We start from the raw sequence: 22059 nt of genomic DNA, 5'->3' as shown, positions 1-22059 counted from the left end.
TCCCGATCGTTGCCCTTCCATCGTCGCCTCCAATCTCCAGCCTCCACCCTATTTCCCGATCGTTGCCCTTGGATTCGTATTTCAAGCTCAACTGTGAAGTTAGGTAAGCTCAACTGCACCTATTTTTTTCTGCATGTAATATTATCGGGATTGGTTAGGTCATGCGAAATCAAATACGGAAATTAGGGATTAGGGTAGATTCGCTGGTTTTGATTACGGAAATAGTTTTTGATTTGCTGGTTAGGGTTAGGGAAATTAATGATTAAGTAGATTCTCTGGTTCAATAGTGAATGGAACTTAGGATTGAGTAGTTTTGTTGGTTGTTTAGTGTTCATTGATTATGGTTTATATCTTCATTTGGTTTGATAAGTGATTAGGGTTTATCTCATTTTGGTTTAAATTTTGTATTTCAGATGGAAAACAACAACAATGACTTTACGGATTTTGGTACACCAGAACATGATTACGGTTCTACGGATGTGGATTTGAGTGACGAAACATATCCGATCATTGTTGGGAGTGGTGGTAAATCTACTGAGAATGTTGAACAGAATGTAGATGATGATGATGATGTGAGTCATGGTAATTTTATGAAGAATACTCAAGGGAATACAGGTGATGAGCGATATGATGAAACTGGAGACAATGAAAGTGATGATGGTGGTTGTTCTGGTGATTATAGTGCTGGTGATAAAGGTGAAGATGATGGAAGTGAATGTGATGAAAGTCAAGGTGTTGAAGGTGAACGTGATGAAGGTGAAAATGATGAAAGTGAAGGTGATGAACGTGAACGTGATGAAGGTGGAGGTGATGAAAGTGAAGGTGATGAAAGTGAAGGTCATGGTAGTGAAGTTGATGAAAGTGAAGGTGATGAAAGTGAAGGTCATGGTAGTGAAGGTGATAACAATTTAGCTAAAGATGATGATGTAGTTGTTGGTGAGGAAATAGTAAGGATAAATTCATTAACTGCTGAAGGAATAAGGAAAATGGAATTTGCGAGTGTTGATGAAGCTTACGATTTTTATTATAAGTACAGTAAGTGTAAAGGTTTTGCTGTTAGGAAGAGTGATATTAGGCGCAATGTTAACGGTGAGATTGTAATGAGGCAGTATGTATGCAACAAGCAGGGGTTCAGAGCGAAGAAGCATTTATCAAGGTTAGATAGGCAAAGAGATCACCGACGTCTCACTCGTACAAAGTGTCCAGCTAGGCTCTGTGTTCATTACAGACCCAAAAAGGGTAGATATGTTGTGTCTATTTTTGAAGAGGGTATCAACCATGAACCTACTCCAACTAATGCTGTGCATTTACACCCTGTTTATCAGAAAATATCCGAGGTAGATAAAGCACAGATTGATGGTCTTCAGTCACACGAAATAAGAACTTGTCATATAATGGGATACATGGTGGCTCAGAAGGGTGGATATCCTGGTGTTGGGTTCACTAAGAAAGATCTCTACAATTACTTTGACAAAAAAATGCGTGCTGTTATTAAGGATGGTGATGTTTCAGCTGCTTTAAACTATCTGAATGTTAAGTCATCAACTGATCCACATTCCTTTTGTGAATATTCTGCCACTGATGAAGGACGTTTGAAATGTCTATTTTGGGCAGATGGCACAAGCAGATCAGATTATTTCTGCTTTGGCGATGTGGTTGCATTTGACACAACATACAACAAGAACAAATACCACTATCCATTGGTGATTTTGTCTGGCTGCAACAACCACTCACAAACAGTTATATTTGGTGCTACATTGGTGATGGATGAAACAATAGAAACATATATGTGGGTGTTGACCAGTTTTCTAGATTGTATGGGAAAAAAACTTCCAAAAGCAGTTGTAACAGATGGTGATGGTTCTATGAGGGAGGCGATAAAGGCGATTTTACCAAGTACGCGTCATTGTCTATGTGCTTGGCATCTGAACAAGAATGCTATGGACAATGTCAAGAATTCAGCTTTTTTGGAAGGTTTTAAAAAAGCAATGTACTCTAATTTTACGGAGGATGAATTTGAAGAGTTTTGGGGGGACTTGGTGAGGGAAAATTGCCTTGAGAACAATCCATGGGTTACCAAAACATATGAGAACAAAGAATTGTGGGCAACTGCATACCTGCGTGACGATTTCTTTGGTGGTATAAGAACTACGTCTCAATGTGAGTCTGTTTATAAAATCATAAAGAGTTATGTTAGGAAGAAAGGAAGCATCTTTGAATTTCTGCATAATTTTGATGAGGCAATGAGAGGCTACAGAAACAACGAACTTGTAGTTGATTTTAAATCCAGGTTTTCATCCCCTGTGCTGACAACTCATCTGCGTTGTCTTGAACGCGAGGCTGCTGAAATCTATACGGCAAAGATCTTTCAAGAAGTGAAAGAAGAGATTATGAAAGGTGTTGCACTGAGTGTTAAGGAAAAAGAAGTGAATGGTGACTTTAGAAAAATGAAGTTGACAAAATATCTTGAGGAAGGTGTTAATGAAATTCTATACGATGAGTCGATCTCAGCAATTCAGTGTTCGTGCAAGAAATTTGAATCTCGAGGGGTTCCATGCTCCCATATTTTTTTTGTGTTGAAGGAGGAACGTGCTAAACACATTCCAGAATGTTTGATTTTGTTGCGTTGGACGAAAAAGGCAAAGATTGGTTTCTTGAATGTGGACTATTGTGGGGAAGTAGATTCAAAATTGATAGAGATTGCTCGATATGGTGCATTATGTAATGTGTTTACAAATTTTTTGCAGGGAAGTGTCCAAAAAGGGTAGCTTGTATGCAGATGTGCTGGATGACATACAAAAGCTTCAGGAAAAGTACGTGAGCCCTGAAGTTCCAATTGTTACTAGAAACTCAACAATGGACCACGTACATGATCCATTGCCAGTGAAGTGCAAAGGTTCTCCAAAGAAGAAGAAAAAGGCACCAAAGTTTGTAAGAAAATGTTCAAACTGTGGCAGCACGCAACATGATGCCAGAAAATGTTCTGCAGACACTGAACCTTTTTCTGTGCCCATGTCTCAGCCCGATAGCCAAAGAGACGTGGGAGAAGGATCAAAGGGAGGCAAATCAAAGAGGAAGACATGTTCCACAAGCACTGAGCATCTTTCTGTGCCCATGTCTTAGCCTGATAGCCAGAAAGAGGTGGGAGAAGGATCAAAGAGAGTGAAATCAAAGAAAAAGACTTGTTCTGCAAGCAATAAACATCTTTCTGTGCCCATGTCTCAGCATGCTAGCCAGAAAGATGTGGGAGAAGGATCAAAGGGAGGAAAATCAAAGAGGAAGACATGTTCTGAAGGAAAATCGAATAGAAGAAAGGAGTAGAAGCAGTGGAATAATTTCGATTTTCTTTCCTTGGATCATTACGAAATTCAAACATGAATCAGTGATTCGATTGTTACCTCGAAGTTTGGAATCTGAACGTTGGAAACTGGAATCTCGATCATAGCCAAGCAAGCAGCAAGCAGCAATGCCTCTAGCAACTCCACACGAACAGTGCTCCTTCAAAACTTGGTGCTAGCCAATTAATCGGAAGTTTAGAGAAGAAGGGTTGCTCCAAAACGTGTAACCAAAAACTTCAGCACTAGAGTTATATTTATAGAACTTCTAGTGTACTCTGCAAGTCAGAAGTCACTAATTAGATAACTAATTATCGTTATTTATTAAACGCACCCCTTATATAAGTCATACTTATATATTTCTCTTTTGACTGTTCTTTGTGTGTGACCCTATAGGTTCTAGTCATGTTGGCAATAATATTAAATCTAATATTTAATATTTTAAACAATGAGCGGTATCTAGCAACACATCATTGCTACCCAAGTGACAAGAATGTCAAGTGATCTGATGAAACCTTTCCATCATAATACTCATGTGTACAATTACTCCTTTGTCTCGATATCTTTATTGATCCCAAGGCATAGATATTGTCACCCTTGTATAGATCAATATTTATATTTCTTGATTCCAAAATATACTGAATAACGAACAAGTCCAATATCTTATATTGACTTAGTTCAGCATGGCCATGCAATTTTACAGTCATATTTCATCAAGAGGCCTAAAGATATATCTCCCGTTTATGAGGAGGGACAAATCCCATCTAGGACACTCATGTCCCTCAGCTTGCTTCATCAAGCACCCATCAACCAACGTTATGGTTATCCTTTTACAGACAACGTTAGAATGGCAACAAAGCACTTGAGTCCACATCTAGGGATCATAGTGGTTTCAGGTCCAAGAGCGATATACACTATTATCGTTGTGAGAATATCTTATGACAATTGCATAACTTACTATGTAGTATTCTCACGGTGGGTCAATCCAGTATGAATATTACTCCTAATATTTATACCTATGTATAGACTTAATATCTTATATCTATGACCCATGAGATGCAGTCATCAGTCTACATACATAATAGTCTCGACGCTTTATTATTATCCTTTATTCATATTAAAGCTTTGACTACAGATACATTTAAGAATAGCGTTCTTTATGATAATGTAATCTCATGATTAAGTCACACTTAATATATTATTACACAAACTATCTATTCTAAGGACTTTATTATCATTACACAAATATAATAAAGAGTGCCATATATTATTCAATAATAAAAGTCATGATACATAAAATAATGTTTAACGTAAATTATTGGCCTCTAGGGTTTACACCAACAATCTCCCACTAGCACTAGAGCCAATCAGGCATAAACCTAATACCCATAGATCTAGTATGACCATCATGCTTATGCTGGGCAAGAGCTTTAGTAAGTGGATCAGCAACATTCTCTAATGTTGGTACTTTGCATATTTTAACATCTCCTCTTTCGATAATCTCTCGAATAAGATGATAGCGCCTTTGTATGTGTTTGGATTTCTGGTGAGATCTAGGTTCTTTGGCTTGTGCGATTGCTCCATTGTTATCACATAGTAATGCAATGGGATCCACAATACTTGGAACTATTCCAAGATCAGAAATGAATTTCTTAATCCAAACAGCTTCCTTTGCGGCATTAGATGCAGCAATATACTCGGCTTCTGTTGTAGAATCAGCGGCTGTTTCTTGCTTTGAACTCTTCCAGCTCACAACACCGCCATTTAAGCAAAACATATATCCAGATTGCTATCTAAAGTCATCATGATTTGTCTGAAAACTAGCATCAGTGTAACCAATTACAGAGAGCTCTTCTTGACCTCCATAGATCAAGAAAGTATCCTTAGTTCTTCTCAAGTACTTAAGGATATTCTTGACAGCAATCCAATGATCATTGCCAGGATTAGACTGGTATCTGCTCGTAGCACTTAAAGCATATGAGACATCTGGTCGAGTACATAACATAGCATACATGATAGACCCAATTACTGAAGCATATGGAATATCACGCATTCGATCCCTTTCTTCGTTAGTCGAAGGGGATTGAGTCTTTGATAGATTTATACCTGACGACATAGGGATGAATCCTTTCTTGGAATCATGCATATTGAAACATCTCAGGACTTTGTCTATATATGTACCCTGACTTAAGCCAAGCAATCTCTGTGATCTATCTCTATAGATCCTGATTCCTAATATATAGGAGGCTTCACCTAAGTCTTTCATAGAAAAGCATTTCCCTAACCAAGTTTTGATTCCTTGTAATGTAGGGATGTCATTTCCGATTAACAATATGTCATCCACATATAAAACCAGAAATGAGACTATGCTCCTACTGACCTTCTTGTAAACACAGGGCTCATCTTCATTTTTAATGAATCCAAATTGTTGTACAGTTTCATCAAAACGAAGATTCCAGCTTCTGGAAGCTTGCTTCAATCCGTAGATTGATCGCTGTAATTTGCATACTTTCCTGGATGCTTTAGGATCGCCAAATCCTTCAGGTTGTGTCATGTACACATCCTCAAGAAGATTTCCATTAAGGAAAGCAGTCTTGACATCCATTTGCCAGATTTCATAATCATGGTATGCAGCGATAGCAAGTAAAATCCGAATGGATTTAATCATTGCAACTGGTGAAAAGGTTTCATCATAGTCTACACCATGAATTTGTTTGAAGCCTTTAGCAACCAATCACGCTTTATAGGTATTAACCTTTCCGTCCATGTCGATTTTCTTTTTGAAAACCCACTTGCATCCTATAGGATTAATTCCTTCAGGTGCTTCGATCAAGTTCCAAACTTGATTTGTGTACATGGAATCCATTTCAAATTTCATGGCTTCAAGCCACTTCTCAGATTCAGGACTAGTAATGGCCTCTGTGTAAGTCACAGGCTCATCTTGATCCATGAGCAATACATCACCCTCTTTTGATATGAGATACCCATATCTCTCGGGTTCTTGACGTATCTTGCTAGACGTACGTGGTTCTTGTGTTACTGGAATAGGAATTTCTGTCACAACAGTTTGTGTATCCTGTTCCTGTTCCTCCATCGCTATGTCTTCACTTTGTGGGTCTTGAACTTCTTCAAGATCTACTTTGATCCCACTGATTCTTTTGGAAACAAAATCCTTTTCAAGAAAGACTCCATTTCTGGCAACAACAATTGTTCCCTCAGAAGGTTTGTAAAAGTAGTATCCTCTAGTTTCTTTAGGATATCCCACAAAGAAACATTTATCAGATCTTTGTTCAAGCTTAGTAGACATAAGTCGTTTTATAGAAGCTTCACAACCCCAAATCTTTAAATGTCCCACATTGGGTTTTCGACCATTCCATATCTCATATGGTGTCTTTTCTACCGCTTTGGATGGAACTCGGTTAAGTGTATAAGCTGCAGTTAATAAGGCGTATCCCCATAAGGAGTTTGGAAGTTCAGCATGACTCATCATTGATCGGACCATGTCTAACAAGGTTCGATTTCTCCTTTTAGAAACACCATTCCATTGTGGAGTTCTAGGAGGTGTGAGTTGGGACAAGATCCCGCATTCTTTTAGATGATTGTCAAACTCTAAGCTCAAATACTCTCCACCTCGATCAGATCGAAGCATTTTGATTTTCTTGCCTAGTTGGTTTTCTACTTCATTTTGAAATTCCTTGAATAAAGTAAATGATTCAGATTTATGTTTCATTAGATACACATATCCAAATCTACTAAAGTCATCAGTGAATGTGATGAAGTAGTGAAAACCTCCTCTAGCAGTTATGTTTAGGGGTCCACACACATCAGTATGTATGAGACCTAAAAGATCACTAGCCCTTTCACCTTGACCGGTAAATGGAGCTTTTGTCATTTTCCCTAACAAACAAGATCGACATGTTTCATATGATTCAAAATCAAAAGAGTCCAAAATTCCATCTTTATGAAGTTTGGAAATGCGATTCTCATTTATATGGCCTAAACGACAATGCCAAAGGTAAGTCGGATTTAACTCATTTGGTTTCATCCTCTTAGCATTAATGTTATAGATAGGCATATCAAGATCTAGGATATAAAGTCCATTAATCAAAATTGCATTAGTATAAAGAATATTATCCAAATAAACGGAACAACATTTGTCCTTTATTGTAAAATAAAAACCAGCCTTGTCCAAACAAGAAATTGAAATAATATTCCTGCTAATGGCAAGTACATAATAGCAGTTTTCTAAATTAATTAAAAGACCACTAGGTAAGGTCAATACATAAGTTCCAACAACTAAAGGAGCAACCTTTGCTCCATTGCCAACTCTAAGATCGACCTCGCCTTTTGCCAATGCTCTACTCGTTCTCAGGCCCTGCACATTAGTACAAATATGAGAACCACATCCAGTATCTAATACCCAAGATGTAGAAGTAGACATGTTAATTTCTATAACAAAAATACCTGCAGAAGTAGTAGGAACATTTCCATTCTTCTAGTCTTCCAGATACTTTGGGCAGTTACGCTTCCAATGCCCCTGCTTGTTGAAGTAGAAGCACTTGCCCTCCTTAGCCACGCCTCCAGTAGGCTTCAAAGCTTTGGTTGATGGCTTGGCAACAACTTTGCCTTTGCCACTTCCCTTAGACTTATTAGGCTTCTTATGGTGCTTTTGGACTTGCCATTATTAACCATTAAAACGGCAGCATCCTTTCCCTTTCCCTTCATATTTTTCTCAGCAGTTCTCAACATAGCTGCAAGCTGTGGAAGTGTTTTGTCCATGTCATTCATGAGAAAATTATGGACAAAACTGTTGAAGCTTTCAGGCAACGATTGCAAGATAAGATCAACAACAAGTTCCTGCTCAAGGACAAATCCTAATCGAGCTAGGTTCTCAGAGTACCCAATCATTTTGAGCACATGAGGTCCTACGGGACTTCCTTCGGACAGCTTGGTAGAGAAAAGGGCCTTAGAGACATCAAACCTTTCATGCCTAGCCTGCTCTTCATAAAGAGTCCTTAGATGTCCGATCATATCGAACGCAGCCATCCCTTCATGCTGTTTTTGCAGCTCGGGAGTCATGGTGGCTAGCATGATGGAAAAGACTTCTACGGAATCATTGAGATGCTTGGTATGAGCATTTCTTTGAGCTGCAGGAGCTCCAGCAGGTGGTGCCTCAGGAACGGGTCCATCAAGCACATACAACTTTTTCTCGTGGGTGAGGACAATCCTCATGTTACGGTACCAGTCAATAAAATTTGTTTCAGTCAATTTTTCTTTTTCAATGAGTGATCGCAAAATGTTGTTTGAAGCATTATTGGCCATCTACAATTTTAAAATATACAAAATAAGTATCATGAAAATAACATATTTAACTTGGCCTTTAATTAAATACGCTCCCACTATTTTACTCAAATCAAATGACCTTCAAACATTTGACTCGGAAAATCCCGTTGGAAGATTTTCTAGTGGATTGAAATCCTTATTTCACCTTGCTTTAAGTCAACGGGGGCTGTACTTAAAACTCAGCTATTTAGGTAGGAACATTTCCAATTGTATCATATACAACTTTCAAATCAATTAGGTGAATAACTCTTTATTCAAATCTATCATATAGACATTACCCAATTATAGCTTCTAAATTTATTCTAATCTTATTAAAATTAATTTAGTTAAGTTAGACCCAAAAGAATAACACTTGGGTAAATTGGATTACCGCACCGCAACTTACTAGTATAAAATATGCGCTTCACGGAGGCAAAACCCACATAGTCGATATTAGTCTTGAAGGGTGTTAAACTTTTGGAAAGCATTGAACTTAATATTTTGAATTGAAGGATTTTTATTAAATTTGATCTCACCTCACCACGGCTTATATATCACATATATTCGCACTTCAATCATAACATGCATAACAATTATACAATAATAAAATGACATGATTATGGCCATCCTAACGCTATGACTCTCTCAAGTCAATGAGAGAATCTAAACTAATCCTAGAAACGACCTTGCTTCTCCAAGCTTGACTTCCAGGACTATCCTAACGTCTTGAGCCCTATTACCTCCTTGTATTCTATTTACATTACATATGAAAGAAACTCGTTTTACATACGAGGGAGTGGATGAGAAGAGAATGTACAATAGAGATATAAGAGATAGGCACGACACGCAGGCCGTATTTCAATATCCAAAAGAAATAAAATAAAAGGACTATGGCCATAATCATTCACATGATAATAATAACAAACACACTTTTATTATTATTAATTATACCTTATAATTAAATAAATTAAATTAAAATTCGACATATGATCACCCTACGCAGATTAGCCGGGGGTTCCGCTACCCGGTCAGCGGACGGTGGTTCCGCAGCCTCGGAAGCTAATCCAATATGAACAATTCACTTTGAATTACCGGCGTATTTTGCATCAACACTTGACACATTTCTGATTACCCTAATCCCGCATAACAATCTGATCTTATTAAACAAATACTCTGATTGTTTATTCATATATCATGATCGAGTCTAGGATGCTTCACCAGAGTACATAGAATCGGTTACGAAGCTCCATACATCAGATCAATTAATATAAACAAATATCATCTGACTTATTTAAACTATGATCAAATCCAGTATATCACATACACTGTTGTTATACAGAATTTACCAATCATGCTTCTGTCGATATGCATAATCGAAAGGTTTGAAGTTTCACCAGAAACGGTTTCTGAAACATCAAAGCAAATCGAAAAGCCATGCACATAGACGTGATTGATATTATTATTAACTGCATTTTATGATCGATCAATTATGTTCCTGTCGATATGTATAATCGAAACGTCGATGTTCACCAGAAACGGTTTCTGAAACATCGAATCAAATCGAAAAGCCATGCAGAGAAAACATAATTTAATACGATGCCAATTTTAATTCTCTTTATTATTTAATTTCGTTCAATATGTTTAATCAAATTAAAATATAAAGCGGTAACAAAGCAATCCGATTCAAGGTTTCGTAATTGGCTCTGATACCACTGAAGGAAAATCGAATAGAAGAAAGGAGTAGAAGCAGCGGAATAATTTCGATTTTCTTTCCTTGGATCATTACGAAATTCAAACATGAATCAATGATTCGATTGTTACCTCGAAGTTTGGAATCTGAACGTTGGAAACTGGAAACTGGAATCTCGATCACAGCCAAGCAAGCAGCAAGCAGCAAAGCCTCTAGCAAGTCCACACGAACAGTGCTCCTCCAAAACTCGGTGCTAGCCAATGAATCGGAAGTTTAGAGAAGAAGGGTTGCTCCAAAACGTGTAACCAAAAACTTCAGCACTAGAGTTATATTTATAGAACTTCTAGTGTGCTCTGCAAGTCAGAAGTCACTATTGGGCTTCAGTAAGCCCAACAACGAGTTTAGTAATTTCGCTAACTAATTAGCGTTATTTACTAAACGCACCCCTTATATAAGTCATACTTATATATTTCTCTTTTGACTGTTCTTTGTGTGTGACCCTATAGGTTCTAGTCACGTTGGCAATAATATAAATCTAATATTTAATATTATAAACAATGAGCGGTATCTAGCAACACATCATTGCTACCCAAGTGACAAGAATGTCAAGTGATCTGACGAAACCTTTCCATGATAATACTCATGTGTACAATTACTCCTTTGTCTCGATATCTTTATTGATCCCAAGGCATAGATATTGTCACCCTTGTATAGATCAATATTTATATTTCTTGATTCCAAAATATACTGAATAACGAACAAGTCCAATATCTTATATTGACTTAGTTCAGCATGGCCATGCAGTTTTACAATCATATTTCATCAAGAGGCCTAAAGATATATCTCCCGTTTATGAGGAGTGACAAATCCCATCTAGGACACTCATGTCCCTCAGCATGCTTCATCAAACACCCATCAACCAACGTTATGGTTATCCGTTTACAGACAACGTTAGAATGGCAAAAAAGCACTTGAGTCCACATCTAGGGATCATAGTGGTTTCAGGTCTAAGAGCGATATACACTATTATCATTGTGAGAATATCTTATGACAATTGCATAACTTACTATGTAGTATTCTCACGGTGGGTCAATCCAGTATAAATATTACTCCTAATATTTATACCTATGTATAGACTTAATATCTCATATCTATGACCCATGAGAGCAGTCATCATTCTACGTACATAATAGTATCGACGCTTTATTATTATCCTTTATTCATATTAAAGCTTTGACTACGGATACATTTAAGAATAGCGTTCTTTATGATAATGTAAACTCATGATTAAGTCACACTTAATATATTATTACACAAACTATCTATTCTAAGGACTTTATTATCATTACACAAATATAATAAAGAGTGCCATATATTATTCAATAATAAAAGTCATGATACATAAAATAATATTTAACGTAAATTATTGGCCTCTAGGGCTTACACCAACATGTTCCGCAAGCACTGAGCATCTTTCTGTGCCCATGTCTCAGCATGCTAGCCAAAAAGACGTGGGAGAAGGATCAAAGGGAGGAAACCCAAAGAAAAAGACCTGTTCTACGCCTATGTCTCAGAGTGCTAGCCAAAAAGACGTGGCAGAAGGATCAAAGGGAGGAAACCCAAAGAAAAAGACTCGTACTGCAAGCAATCAACATATTTCTGCGCCCATACCTCAGCATGCTAGCCAAAAAGACGTGGGAGAAGGATCAAAGAGAGGAAAATCAAATAAAAAGACCTGTTCTGCGCCTATGTCTCAGAGTGCTAGCCAAAAAGACGTGGTAGAAGGATTAAAGGGAGGTAGTCAAAGTGAGGTTGTCAAGGATTCACAAAGATCCGTGAATATGAACGTAAGTACCAACAATGTGTTTAAATATAGGAATGTAAATGACTTACTTACTGCACAAGTAATCTGCACCTTTTGATTAACTTCTCAATTTTTGGCAGGATAAGAACATTGACAGTGAGGATTGTGTGATGATTTCTGAACAAACCAAAGTAGGAAAGAAAAGGAAAAGAAGAACGCGTGGTGAGGCACCTGTTAGGGCATCAAGGAGACTAATGGCACTGAATGTAAGTTCAATCAAATTAATCCCATATTCTTGAACTCATATATGTTGTTTTTTAAGGTTAACATGGATAATTTTTGATTTAGGAGGCCAAAGTCGCGACAATGAACAGTGATGAAGAAGATGATACTGTGTCAGGAAATGATCCGTCTAACGAAGATGACAGAGTATAACTTAAATTTTGAATTGCCAATGCTTAATCTAAACTTAATGTGTCCCAGTCCAATGAGAAAAGTTTTTGACTTGTGTTTGTGTAGGAAGATATTCAAGCTGGGTCGGGAAGCGGACCTGAACCTAATGTGAATGTGATGGAAGTTGCTTCTTGTACGACGTTGATGCAACATATGATGTCCTTACGTTGTTGAATGTGACTTTTTATTTGAACTAGCCAGTATTAGTGAAACTTATGGACAATTAGTTTGTTGTTAAGCTCTTTGAATCCTGTTGAGGATTGTACACTTTATTTTGCTGGTGTTAAGTTGTACTAAACTTGTCTTCACTCACTCTCTAATATGGTCTTGTTACATTGAATAATTGATTAACAACCACCGAGTAATGATGACACATTGAAAAAGTCACATTTTAGAAATTCAATGTGCTTAGGGAGCAGTCATAACGCTTCCCAAAAGGTATCTGAACCGATTGCAATTTCCATGAATGTGTATATAAACCACTTTCACCTTCTTTCAAAAGTTTTAAAAAAGGTTCTTCTTTTATAATGTTAGACTTCAAATTACATACAGAAGTCATGATCAAAATCCTTCTGAGGGTGGAGTCAGACAATCCTATAGAACTAAGGTGTGTTTGCAAGTTGTGGAAATCGCTCATTGATGATCCTCATTTCATTAAGAATCATCTTATTAGAACGAACACTGAAATATTTGCTCTACTGAAAGAGGGTCTTAATCAATATCACGCTTTCGAGATTCAATATGTTAGAGATAATGTGGCTGCACGTCAAGAAGATGGACCGGACGAGGAAGAGATACGAACGGTGTTGAATGCATTTGATGAGTTTGAAAGAATCTGGAATAATGCGTGGAAGCTTTTAGATGATGAAGAAGAAGAAGAGATACACTGGTTTATGAAACGAATTGCAAAGCTCAATCATCTTTTGGGTCCTGTTAGATATTTGAAAGAGAATTTCAACAATATGAGAGATATTATGCAAAGTGTGGAATATAAATTGAGATGTTATCAGAACTGCTTGAGAATTTATCTCAATTCAGTGTAACTGTTTGAGATGTCATCTTCATCCTCTTAACCGTCATTTTGTATTAGATTATCTTCTTAGTTTCATATTGTCATATCTTTTTAGTTTAATAGTTGTCATTTACTACTTTTTAAAAATGGATTTTTCTTCTTTCTTGTTAATCGTTCTATTTCTTTTTTTTTTTTTAATAAATTGTGCATCTATTGGTGCTTAACCTATGCATTGGAAACTTAAGACTGCAGAATAACTGCATAATAAGCTAGTTGGAATTGGCAACCAACTAATGACTTTTGCAACATGGAAAAACAAATCTAATAATTAACTTTTTGCAAACTGGAATTCGTAAAGTTAAAAATAACAAAGAAAAAGGTAAATAAACTTTTATATAATTTTTTAAACTTAAAGAAAAAGTAATTCTAAACTCAAGACTACTTCATCAACATCATAAAAAATACAATATTTAAACGTAAAGACATAATTAGTAATGCCAGCAGTATATTTCCCCTCTTTTTCATCAGATTAAGCTTCATCTTATTCTTCTTATTTTTCTCTCTAATCTTATGTGCATCTTCCACAAGTTCTTTCACTAGATCAACAACACTAACATCACTTCGAGTCTGAAGATCTTCACCCTCGTTATTGTTTTCTTATCCATCTTCATCAAGCCAAATAAACTTGCGACATTTTTGTTGTGTCTGGGTTTTAATACACAAAAAACAAAATTATTAATAAAGTCCAGAAATAGAAATAGACATTAAGAATTGAATTTTAACGAAGAATAAAATGGAGAAATAGTTACCATCCAAAGTGGACATCTCCAGAACTGTCTACCCGCATTTGGTCCCCTTTTACAAGTCAATAAAACTGTATGATAACCACAAAAGCATTTTTGTCCCCTTCTTGTAACATTTGAAGAAGAAGCTGTTGAACATGATCTATTAGGGTTAGATATGTTCATATTTCCAAGACTTCTCATGTTTAAATCGATGAAGAAGTTGTTTATACTAAGATGCATAAATGTGTGGGTTCTACTTATATAGGGGTTTGGTATAGAAATGGGGTCAATAATGACTTTTGCCATTATTAAGGTTAAAGACTAGGGTTATAAATGACTTTTGCAACTTTTGCTATTTGTTGAAGTTAAAGCCTAGGGTTGAAAATGACTTTTGAAGGGTTAGGGTTGACAACGTTGAAGGAGATGATCGCCAACGTCGAATCTTATGGGCAACAATGTTCAAATGAGATGATCACCAATTGCAAGTCTTATGGCTTGGATTGTCAATGTTCAAGGAGATGATCGCCAATTTCAAGTCTTAGGGTTAGGGTTGACAATGTTCAAGGAGATAATCGCCAGCCTTAAGTCTTAGGGTTAGGGTTGACAACGTTCAAGGAGATGATCGCCAGCTTCAGGTCTTAGGGTCAACAATGTTCAAAGGAGATAATCGCCAGTTTCAAGTCTTAGGGTTAGGGTTGACAATGTTCAAGGAGATGATCGCCAACTTCAAGTCTTAGGGTTATAGGGTTGACAACGTTCAAGGAGATGACCGCCAGCTTCAAGTCTTTGGGTCAACAATGTTCAAAGGAGACAATCGCCAATTTTAAGTCTTAGGGTTAGGGTTGACAATGTTTAAGGAGATAATAGCCAGCTTCAAGTATTAGGGTTAGGGTTGACAATGTTGAAGGAGATGATCGCCAGCTTCAAGTCCTAGGGTTAGCAGGATATAAATTGTAACAGCCCGATTTTCAAAACAGAAGTGCATTTTTTTTTTTTAAAACAACTAATTGCCATGCACTAAAGGTTTCAGGATTGTCTTTAATTTAAAATCAGAGTAAGTAAAACATTTTGAAAGCATTGCCAACAATACAATCTGAATCAAATGTCACATTTTATAAAACAATATTATGCAATGAGCTTTTACTATCAAATCATGCACTACATAAAATAATGTTCGAGTATTCATTTCTCATGGTAGTATCATTTACAGCGGTGCCCAAACAAAAGAAGTAAAATTACATAAACATAAGACACCACCAGTAAAACATCTAAGCTGATCCTTAACTCTGAACTGGGATGACATGGTACAAGATCCCACCAATGGCATCAAGCCTGACTGTCAAACTGCTACACCTTCAAAGCCTTTGCTATTCCCGCAAAGCACACTCCCTATTTGGATACGGGGCAAAGCCCGATCCACGGATTAATGTAAAGGGTCACGATCTAAAAACAACATAATTACAAAAATACTGAAGGCATAACATACTAGCATGGTAAATAGCATCAACATAAACATTCCTCAATTAAAATATAATGATGCACAATTAGCCTAGCAAATGCAGACTCAATATGAGTGTGACACCTATCAGGGGTCGTCACATGAAACTGATTTCGGAATTGAATATCGCCACATAGGCCACCACAGGAGTGTTACATTCAAATGACTCTAGGATTGAATACCACCACAAAGGCCACCACTAAGGTGTTATCACCACAAAGGCCACCATAGAGGTGTTTTATTCAAATGACACTGGACTTTGAATATCACCACAAAGGCCACCACTAAGGTGTTATCACCACAAAGGCCACCATAGAGATGTTACATTCAAATGACTCCAGAATAGATCAAGCCATACAGGCTGAATAACGCCACAAAGGCTACACCACGAAGGCATGTACACCACAAAGGCTAGAAAATGCCACACAGGCTAAACAATGACGATTACAACTTTTAACATATCAACAGACATTTCATATATTTATTCACAAATCATATGAAAACAAAGCACATCAACATATCATAATCACATATTCACACAATAGCACATAAACCATCAAGGCATTTAAGTAACTATGGTGTTTAAGAAAGTGCCCCTTACCTGAGCAAAGCATTCCTTACAACGTACTGCTCTACACTCGTAAGCATCTACAACAGGAACGTCTCTAAACCCTCGAGCTAAGTATCCTAACAGATACAATAACTCAGATAAATATCGGCTCTAAAGCTTTCTACCCATTCTAGGTGAAATTTCAACACGCTCCGAAATACGATCAATTTAATATTTCCAAAAAGTTCAATAAAATATTTTCCAAAATAACTTTTGTCTCGAAATCCTTCAAAACACTCAATGACCATAAACTTGCCAAAAGTGAGTCTAGGAAACTCTTTTCCATAAGAAACTTTTATTTCAAATACCCAATTTATACAAATCATTTTGTTCTCAAGACAAATATCACAGTAGAGACACTTTTGAAATATCTCCAAAATACTTATCCGTTTTGAAACATCTTTTCAAAACCACTAAAAAAAATAAGATAAAATGAATTTGACGAATTTTCGACAGAGTCTCCTTTGTGTTTACATCGCATACCAGAGCCTCTGGCTCAGTCAACCTAACACAAATTCACAGACAAAATATTTTCACCACTCAACAGTTCAAACATAAAAATATTCGAACTCTGATAGTGTCAGCAGTCACTTCCAGCGTCAGCTCAGACACATTATTTTCAGAAAATCATAATAAATTCATTCGTCGTCGGAACGTTGCAAACCATAGGTCCATTTCGACCGTCTCGACGACGCGAATCCACTTCTAAACTCATTTTCACAATTTAACAGTTTTAAAATGACGAAAATACCCTTGTACGGTTCAGCCCTTTCGTCCAGACAACATCTTTCAAATACTAATCGGTTGAATCAACTTGTTTTCTCGTCTAAAGCATATATATCAAATAAAATTTACATTTCAACACTTTTCCAAGAACACTAAAATTTTAAAATGAACGGATCGTAAATTTTCTTTCAGATCTATACTCATACGAACTTACCCAACAACATTAATACATAACATCACGCAAGAAAATCGAAACTCGACACCTTACACCCACAAATGCTCAAAACCGAGATTTAAAAGAGGAAAATAGGGAGGAATACCTCATCTATTGACTGTGAATCACGCGTGAGAAGATAGGAATCGTCAAGGGCTTCGTTTTGATATCTCGTTTGCGCGATTCGGACAAGGAACGAAGAAGTTACGGCCCCGGAACCGTGGAGGAAAGAAAAGTTGCGGAAATGAGAGAGAGAAGAGAGAGAAAGTCTTGATTTTTTTGATAAAAAGTGGCATGAAGCTCTATTTATAGAGTTTTGGTTTTGGAAATAAACCAGACCCGGTTCTCGCGGTTCAAGGTACACGTAACTGACAAAGTTCTATCCTAACTCTGATGAACTTCTAACCAGTCTCAAACATCTTAGAATTGTCTCCTTACTCAAAAACCACTATTCATTCTCTAATATTTTCTTTTCGAAATTTTTCTCAACCAGCAGATATGATGTTGCTAAATTCCCAAAACGAATAGTAAATTCCCTAGATGAATATAATGACTCTCAAGGTCCATTAATATTTCATTTGCAGGCAAATTCATATTTGATTCTACCCGAATCCCCAAACTCGCAAAAATGCTCAACAAGATTAAGAAAACACATACTCATGCATTCCCCTTAACTCAAGTCACAAAAACATAATCATTCTTAACAAACATCATGAAAATCATACTCAATCACCCAGAATAGAAAAACAATATATGTGAGTCATTCCTAGATCTCACATAACTAACTTGCTCTTCAAGTTTCCATTCAAAATAATAGTTTTGGAATCAAAATAATTTTTCGACAAAATGTCATTTAATGACAAAGAAAACATCAAAACAAAATACAAAGCCCTAAATTTAGTCGCAACTAAATTATGGGTCTTATATTACTACCCTCCAAAAAGAAGTTTCGTCCTCGAAACTAAGATAATAGTAACAACTTATGTAACACCCATACTAGAAATTACCTAGGATATCTAGTATGCTCGTTAAACTTGGCATTGGATACATTAAAATTACAATAATAAATTTTCTTCCGAACATATCATAAAACTACTTGTCTATACATTTAAAATAGTACCACTGATGTGTACAACATACATGCAATGATAAGTAAACATAATTGTCCAGCTTCTTCTTCTACTTCATCACGAACTGCCCAGCTTGCGATCCACTTGTGTCTCTGAAATAAAAATAAAAGGGATTGGGGTGAGACGGGATGTCTCAGTGAGTTCCACCTATCCTAGGCTGTAGGCAATCTCAGGGAACCTAGGATCGCCATCTGTCTCTAAACTCAACCCATTTGGGTTTATACAGTGTTTTATCATGCATATCTGAGCGATCGAGGGATAACTAGGATCGCTGTCTGAGATACTAATATGATCCTGATACTAGTGCCAAAATCATAAATATAATCATGAGTATAATGTCTGTCATATTATGTTAGCGTTGAACAAACAATATTATCTGAGTTGATTTTACGGAATAAACCCAGGTGGAGTAACCCCAGAATTTATTCCACTCTGACCGGTAATAATTTCCAACTGACGGGAACCCAACTGACGGGGATACCGGACTCCTCTGATTATTGTGGGGTCATCCTCACGGATAGTGCCCGTTCCAACTGGCGGGAACCTTTCGTATCCAACTGGCGGGATAGCGAAAGCCACATATTAAACATGTTTTAAGAATTATAAACTGAACTGATTCTTGTAAATATGAAATAATCTCAACTTCACTACTAACGGGAAGTTAGAGAGTCATAACTTAACTGATAATAATTATCTGAACATAATTTCTGTAACATATATCTGATACATTATGCTAGGTATAAATATATTCTCATGTTTCATAACTTATCTAATAAGGTTCTAGACATATGTTATTATATGTCATTCCTAAAAGGTTATAAAATTTTCCCATATCCTGATAAATTAAATTCGACTAATTAAGTTGATTTTCCCCTAATTAGGATTCTTTACTTTCCAATAATTGGAAATTTACTCATGAATGATTTGTTTTCATGGCTAATTTACTCTAAACATTCTTTTACACATATAAATATACACTATGGTAGTGTATGATTAGAGGATATGCATAATACAATTTCGGCTACATATTCGGCAATAATGAGAATTAGAGTCTTAGCCAAGCCAAACCATTATATTACCTTAAAAGTGTAATTTATATTAGCTAAGAGTCGAAATAAAGTAATAAAATCAAACAATTCTCACTTTACGTAACGTTGCCGAAATTGCATATTTATTCATTCTCACGTAAAACTTATCATAATATTTTTCCTCTAACTTCTACATTACCATAATCATATTTATCAACATAAAAGTTATTCTAGAGTACTCTAGCAAGGGTATAAATCTTAATCATATTGTCACTAAATCATGTACTAATGTACTAAACCATATTCTATTATTCTAAAGGCATAATTTAACTACCCAAAGGGAAGTTTTCTAACTAAAGGAACTCACCTCAACAATCTGAATTCTCTAAAACAACTTATGCTCAGCTTAAAGCTTCTGCCAAATTTTATTTCTTCCATGCTATGTTGTTCCGCTTCTAATCTTTAGGTTCAGTCCTCTCAAGCATTTTAGAATCTTCATAAAATTAGTGCAAGTGGTTAGCCACTATCCCTGCCCTGAACTGTACATGTACCATCTCGAACAGCTCCCGTAAGTCAAAACCCGTAAGCAATTTTTCTGCAGCAATTACCAACTTCAAACGCGTTTTCCGAATTCGTTATTAGTCCGAATCATACAAAGCTTATATCCAAATTGAAGGGAATTTAGTGTGGAACCCGAAAATCCAATAATTACACAAGTCTGAGCAACACAGCAACAGCAGTAACCCTATAAGCACCTGAACTGTCATAAGAATTTCTACTCATGCTTCAAGAGTTCAGGCATAATCTCTTTTAACTATAACAACTCATTTTAGCCAACAACTCAGCCATACAAATATCCATAACAGCCAGGTATTATCACTAAGTTCTAATAAATATGAACAACACTAAGATTCACCTGCCAAAATGTACAGCTTTAAGCGTCTAGTTTTTGTTCCAAACAGCAGCAACCACAAATTATGATGCTCCTAAACAGCCCAAAATACATAATCATTCACACTCACAAACTATAGCTCAGGTTAACTTCTTGTAGCAACTTCAGTTCACAGCTAGACCCCTTTGTCCTTCCTTCACTTCTTGCTTCAAAATATCAATTCAAACCAAACACCATCAAAAATCATACACACGTGACTCATTTGAGTTGAATTGAAACAAAAATCCAATTTCGAGAGAAAGGGGGAAAGGTTCTGCTAACAGAGAAAAAGGGAAGAGAAGTGAATTTTATTACATGCTTTTCACTTCAATTTACACAACTAAAACGATGATAAGCTTACATGTTGAATTTCTTAAGAGAAAGAATGAATTATTGAGAAATTTGATGATTATGGTATGGTGGAGAGGGAGCCGAGAGTGTTTTAGAGAGAGTGGGGAAGATCAGTTTAGAGAGTGAAATGAGGAAAAATGAATGTGAAAGGGGCCTTGGCCTAAAAATATCTTCACATTCAATTTACCATTATGCCCTCTGTTATTAAAAGTCTTGTTAAACCACACCAAATCTAACACTGATGATTGAACCTGCGTGTGTTAGCTAACACTACATGATGAATATATTCTCCGTAAAAATATAACTTTCATAATTAGTTTTCTCCGACACGTCCGTTGAGTCTGCAGTCTAACCCGGATTTAGCGGGATGTTACAACTTATCTAGTCATTACTACTACCAACAATGACATGACAATACACCTACTGTGACCCTTTACAAAGTCGTATAGACTTCAAACTCTAGACACACATCTAGACATCACAACTCGAGTACTCCACTCAGGATCACCTCAAAGAACACATAAATACAACACTAGGTCCCTCAAGAGCCTAGGTCCACAATCAAAATTCTTGATGTCTCCACGTCTACCCTCCAAAAATTTCACACTACAACACTGGATAAGATTGACTTGTTCCATTCAACATGATGTTCACTTTCTATCAACAACACATTAAGGATGATCAGTTCCCTAATTTGTCAATAGATAGCTAGCAGTCATGATGGCGGCGTAGACGATCTTCACCAAACTGTAATAATGTTTCTTGCAATCCGCACTCAGGGCTATCCTGAGGCACAAGGAATCTAATCATTCCAACATAAACATCAATTTCCACTAGTTTCTATAGTTATCTTGCTTCTTGCCGGTGAAGAACAGCCTCTAACACTCGACTAAAAACCTCCCAATATTCTCAAAATTGCTTTATCAAGCCTCATACAATGTTCAATTCAAGCGCTATACTCCTTTAGTCTTCCATATCTATCATTTTAATCACATCTCTTAACGAAAATTCTCTCTTGAATTTTCTTCAGGCCTCATCATCCATTAGTTTTCCTCTCAGTTGAGGCCTCAAAACTACATAAACCTCTCGAATTGCTATCAAGTGTAGAACATTCGCCACGTCCAAGACAAAATACACAAACATTGACTACTACTCCGAGCACGAAGTTGA

At 36.6% G+C, this 22059-nt stretch overlaps 1 protein-coding gene, 2 long non-coding RNA genes and 1 pseudogene across 3 annotated transcripts; 1 reads left to right on the top strand and 3 right to left on the bottom strand.

Annotated features, from left to right (window-relative positions):
* Window positions 1–447: 447 nt before the first annotated feature.
* LOC146927718 (protein FAR1-RELATED SEQUENCE 5-like) lies at window positions 448–3123 on the top strand (annotated as a pseudogene).
* Window positions 3124–7925: 4802 nt separating this feature from the next.
* Window positions 7926–8657, bottom strand: LOC146927717 (uncharacterized). The gene has a single exon (XM_085707110.1). The coding sequence runs from the start codon at window positions 8655–8657 to the stop codon at window positions 7926–7928; it is 732 nt and encodes a 243-aa protein (XP_085563236.1).
* Window positions 8658–15564: 6907 nt separating this feature from the next.
* On the bottom strand, window positions 15565–17710 carry LOC146927716 (uncharacterized). Its single transcript, XR_015005813.1, has 3 exons — window positions 17556–17710; window positions 16501–16586; window positions 15565–15790 (listed from the first exon to the last, which is right to left on the bottom strand). It is a non-coding gene; the product is annotated as an uncharacterized LOC146927716 (long non-coding RNA).
* A 610-nt stretch (window positions 17711–18320) lies between these two features.
* On the bottom strand, window positions 18321–21034 carry LOC146927715 (uncharacterized). The gene is made up of 2 exons (XR_015005812.1): window positions 19975–21034; window positions 18321–18671 (listed from the first exon to the last, which is right to left on the bottom strand). It is a non-coding gene; the product is annotated as an uncharacterized LOC146927715 (long non-coding RNA).
* Window positions 21035–22059: the final 1025 nt, after the last annotated feature.

This window comes from Medicago sativa, chromosome 4, assembly GCF_051527215.1.
Source record: "Medicago sativa cultivar Bolivia chromosome 4, Bolivia_mono, whole genome shotgun sequence".
NCBI lineage: Eukaryota > Viridiplantae > Streptophyta > Magnoliopsida > Fabales > Fabaceae > Medicago > Medicago sativa.
This window is presented reverse-complemented; position numbering and strand designations above follow the sequence as displayed.